This window comes from Protobothrops mucrosquamatus, unplaced genomic scaffold (genome assembly GCF_001527695.2).
Source record: "Protobothrops mucrosquamatus isolate PMUCROS unplaced genomic scaffold, P.Mucros_1.0 scaffold13668, whole genome shotgun sequence".
NCBI lineage: Eukaryota > Metazoa > Chordata > Lepidosauria > Squamata > Viperidae > Protobothrops > Protobothrops mucrosquamatus.
In genome coordinates, this window is record NW_015399439.1 from 1 (window position 1) to 4,958 (window position 4,958).

Here is a 4,958-nt window from a genome sequence, read left to right on the forward strand (position 1 = left end):
GCCTCTGCATCTGAGCAGGCTTCGGGATCTCCTGGTGGTCTCCCGCCCTTGTCCTGCCGCCCCCCTCCCCACCGGGGCCCAGCCACCCCCTGCCGCAGCCGAGGGGGCAGCCGCACTCACCGCCGCCGGCCGCGTCCCCGCCCTCCTTCAGCTCCTTCTGGAGGGCCTCCTCGATCTGGGCCCGGGTGACCCTGGCGGGGCCGGGCGGCTTGGGGGCCTTGCCCTTCAGCTGGGCATCCTCCTCCTCCAGCATCCGCTGCAGCTCCTTCTTGCGCTCCAGCTGCTCCAGGCGGCGCTTTTCCCGCTCCTCCTGGGGGGGGGCAGAGATGGGGGGAGCCCCGTGTGAGATCCCAGAGCCCCCCCAAAGGAACGGGGCTGACCTGCAAGGCGGTCAGAAGAAAAACCCCAGCAGATGCGCCTCGAGGGGGGGAGATGGGGGGGTCCAGAGTCCGACAGCTCTGGAGCTGGGGGGGGGGCTGTGCTGTCTCTGTCACAAGGCAGAACAATCCACCTAAGACAGGCATGGCAAAAAAAAAAAAAACCCCACACACAAACATATATACCCCCAGGCTCCCTCCGTCAGAAATTTACCCAAGCCCAAAATTTAAGAGAAAATTTTTACAAAATGTTTTATAGATGGCATCTGGATCCTAAAAAGTTGTCTTGTATGTATCCTAATTTACAGCCCAAATGTTGGAGATGTGGTAGCTTGGACGCTACTTATTTTCATATTTGGTGGACTTGTAGAAATATAAAAGCTTTTTGGATTAAGATTTGGTGGAGCATTCAAAAGATCTTCAAGAGAAAGATAAAGTTCACTCCACAATTATTTTTGTTGAGTGTTATTACAGATTGTGATGCTAAAGAAACTAACTTGATGTTGAATTTGGTAACACCTGCAAGGTTATTAGTAGGGCAATATTGGAAGGAGGATTGCTTGCCTACTATAGAAGAATGGACGCTTAAAGTGTCAAATTTAGCAGAAATGGCTAAGATTTCTGCCTATTTGAAGGATCACTCACAAGAAAGATACATTTCGGTTTGGAGAAGATGGATAGATTATATTCAGAATAAATATGGGACTAAAAAGTTCCATTTAGCCTATGAGTAAATTTTAGAGTATTATTANCGCTTAAAGTGTCAAATTTAGCAGAAATGGCTAAGATTTCTGCCTATTTGAAGGATCACTCACAAGAAAGATACATTTCGGTTTGGAGAAGATGGATAGATTATATTCAGAATAAATATGGGACTAAAAAGTTCCATTTAGCCTATGAGTAAATTTTAGAGTATTATTAGTATTAATAGTTTATTATAGTGAAATTTTTGTTAGTTTTAATTATATGATATTATTATTTTTAGTATTAGTATCGTTTAACAATATTCTATTGTTTAATAATTAGGATACTAATGTGTTTATGTTTTAATTATTATTATTATTATATTTACGTTAAAGGGGAGTTATGGACTTGGTTATTTATATAGTTGGTTAATGTTAGTTAGATTATGATTATTATATTTGTAACCCTGTATTCAGCTCTGGGAAGTGGGGGAGGGAGAGGGGGGGGTTTAGGGTGGGTTGGTTTTGGGGTTTATATTGTAACTTTTATAAAACTTTCCAATAAAAAAAAAAAATTGCTCCAGGCTGCGAGGGACCCCAGAGGCCCAGGAGGCCCCCCAGAGGTTACAGACCAGAACCCCGATCCAAGTTGCTTCAGACTTCCTCTGGGCAGTCCAGCTTCCTGGCCTGGTGGGGCTGGCCTCCCCCTCCACCCCCTCCTCCTCTTTCCAAAGTCTCCACACCTCCTATGCATTGGGGTGACCCCAACGGGCTGCAGTCTGCCAGGTGTGGCCTTACGAAGCGGCCTGAACGCTTCCCGTGATCTTCGTGGAAAAGGAGGTTCAGGCTCCCAAATGTTTTTTCTCCAGGCCCCGAGTGCCACACGGGGCCCTTCCTCCTCTAAGGGCCAGGATGAGGCCAGCCAGGCCATGGTGGAGGAGAGCCCGTCTCTGCGGTTGTGGTTGTGGCAGCCCCTCCGCCCGCCACTCCTGCAGCCGGCCCGGAAGGCCTTGAAAGACCCGGACTCCGTGTGTGTTTCTTCGGCCCGACTGGCTGAAGGGGGCTGGCTTCCTCCCCCCAGGCCCCTCCCTTCTCCCCTCCAAGAACCCCGGCCCCTCCCCAATCTCTTTCCCAGCTCCCTCGGAGACGCGGTTCTGGGTTCGGGTTTTCTTTCCCAAGGGTGCCTGGTCCACTTTGGGGGCTCCAGCAGAGGGGAGGGCCTGCCTTCGTCCCTTGGGCAAGACCCTGAGCTGGGACAGGGTCTCTCCTCCATCTCCCCCCAGGCTCCTCCGCCTGTCCAAGGTCTGGTGCGGTCAGTGGGCCAGTAGGCCCCCTCCTGCAGCCCTGGCGCTCTCTGACCGGCCCCACCTCAGCCTGTCGGCCCAAGGCCAGCAACAGCCTCGCCCACCAGGAGGTGTCAAGCCACGATTCTTCCTTTATTCCTTATCAAATTTATGTGGCTGCCCATCTCAAAAAAGGTCACTCAGGACAGCGTACAATTAACAGCAACAATTAAAAGGTATTATAAAAACACTCATTTGTAATGTGTGCCAATGTGCCCAGAGTAAAAAAATGACAATAAAGGTTATCTGTCTGTCTGTCTCTCTATCATCTCTCTTTCTCTCTCTCTCTATCTAATCTATATCTATCTACATATCTGTCTGTCTGTCTGTCTATCTCTATCTATCTCTATGTATCTCTATCTCTGTCGTCTGTCTATATCTCTACCTACCTACCTACCTACCTACCTATCTATCTATCTATCTATCTCTATCTGTCTGTCTATCTATCTCTATCTATCTCTGTCTATCTCTATCTCTATCTATCTATATCTGTGTCTATATCTATCTATCTATCTCTCTATCTATGTCTGTCTGTCTGTCTGTCTGTCTAGCTATCTATCTGTCTATCTCTATCTCTATCTATCTATATCTGTGTCTATATCTGTGTCTATATCTATCTATTTATCTATCTATCTATCTCTGTCTGTCTATCCATCTCTCTCTCTCTCTCTCTCTATCTATCTATCTACCTACTTACCTACCTACCTACCTATCTCTGTCTGTCTGTCTGTCTGTCTGTCTGTCTATCTATCTATCTATCTCTATCTGTCTGTGTCTATATCTATCTATCTATCTATCTATCTATCTATCTCTATCTGTCTGTCTATCCATATCTATCTATCTATCTATCTATCTATCTATCTATCTATCTATCTATCTATCTATCTATCTATCTATCTATCTCTATCTCTATCTGTCTGTGTCTATATCTATCTATCTATCTATCTATCTATCTCTATCTGTCTGTCTATCCATCTCTATCTATCTATCTATCTATCTATCTATCTATCTATCTATCTATCTATCTATCTATCTATCTATCTATCTATCTATCTATCTATCTCTATCTGTCTGTGTCTATATCTATCTATCTATCTATCTCTGTCTGTCTGTCTGTCTGTGTCTATATCTATCTATCTATCTCTGTCTATCTATCTACCTACCTACCTATGTCTGTCTGTCTGTCTGCAAAGCAGAAGGCGATGAGTTCTAGTCCTGCCTTAGGCAGGAAAGCCAGCTGGGAGGCCTCGGGCCAGTCGTTCTCTCTCAGCCCCGCCTACTTCACAGGGTTGTTGTGGTGGGAAAACAGGAGGAACAAGGTGAGTCGGATGCATCTGCCGCCTGGAGGTATTTCTCAGAATAATGGGGGTGGGATGCGAGCGGAATGAAACCAGCCAGCCAGGGCCAGGGCCTGAGGGAAAAAGCCTCTGAGGGGTGTCCAGGGAGACCCTCACCAAATCCAGGCCAGGGCCGTCCCAGAGCTGCTTTTCCCAGAGGCAGTTGGGCTTCCTTCTTTTCCCGTGAAGACGTTTCGCTTCTCATCCAGGAAGCTTCTTCGGTTCTGAGTGAAGAAGACTCTCTTGGAACTGAGGAAGCTTCTTGGATGAGAAACAAAAAACGTCTTCAAGGAGAAACAAGGAAATCCAGTTCGAGGAGGGGGTGGGGGCTTTGTGCTGTGAATCTGTGGCATGCATGTGTGTGTGTGTTGTGCAGCTGGTGTAACCGGGGCTGGGCCTGCAAGTGGCTCTGGTGCCTCTTCCCTTTTTCCTCTGCCTGCCTGTGGTCCCGCAAAGGGACCCCTCCGCCCCCTTTTCCAGGGCCCCTCCCGGGGATGCCGCGGTGCAGCCCGAACTGCCCGAAAACCCAGGCCGCCACGCCGGAGCCCCCGGCCCTACACTCAGGGACCAAGTCTGCCCGCCGGCTCGTGAACTCCAGAGCCCCCGATTCAACCCAGGCAGGCCCCGAGGATTTTGGGGCAGGAGACCCCAAGGATTCCTCTGTGTTACATCGCCCCAGCGGGGCCCTCCCTCCTTCCGGTACCTTCCGGTGCTCCTTGCGCATGACGTGCTTGTCCTCGTCCTTCCAGAAGGCATCCTCCAGCTCCTTCTGCCGCTTGGCGTCAGCCGCCGCCTTGGCCTCGGCCTTCCTCGCCCGGGCGGCGGCCGACTTGGTGTTCTCCCCTTGGAACTTCTTGGGCATCCCGCAGGGTGCTCGCACCTTCGAGAAAGAAAAACGGGTTACATCGGAGCTGCCGTCCCTTCGCTCTCACGCCGGCGCTTCGCCGGGTGCCCGTCTGCCCTCGGCTATGGGGCGGGAGGGGCTGTGGGGAGAAGGGGGAGACCGAAAGGAAACCCCCAACGCCGCGGTCCTGGGGACGGGGTGGTGCAACCCCAGCCGGCCTCCGCAGGGACAGGGACCAGAGCATCTCCTCCGAACGTGACTGGACAATGGGCAGGCGACGGGAGGGTGGACCAGGGAAGGGAGAGAGTCAGTGGGGGGATTTTCCGCACTCGGGCTCCTGGTTCTGGCTCTGCAGCCGCTCGGCTTTTAGTATA

At 50.4% G+C, this 4,958-nt stretch overlaps 1 protein-coding gene across 1 annotated transcript; it reads right to left on the minus strand.

Annotated features, from left to right (window-relative positions):
- Positions 1 to 120: 120 nt before the first annotated feature.
- On the minus strand, positions 121 to 4,602 carry LOC107301505 (coiled-coil domain-containing protein 124-like; the record flags this gene model as incomplete). The annotated part of the gene is made up of 2 exons (XM_015830717.1): positions 4,444 to 4,602; positions 121 to 310 (listed from the first exon to the last, which is right to left on the minus strand). Coding segments are annotated over exons 1-2 (349 nt in total), but the record flags the coding sequence as incomplete, so codon positions are not given.
- Positions 4,603 to 4,958: the final 356 nt, after the last annotated feature.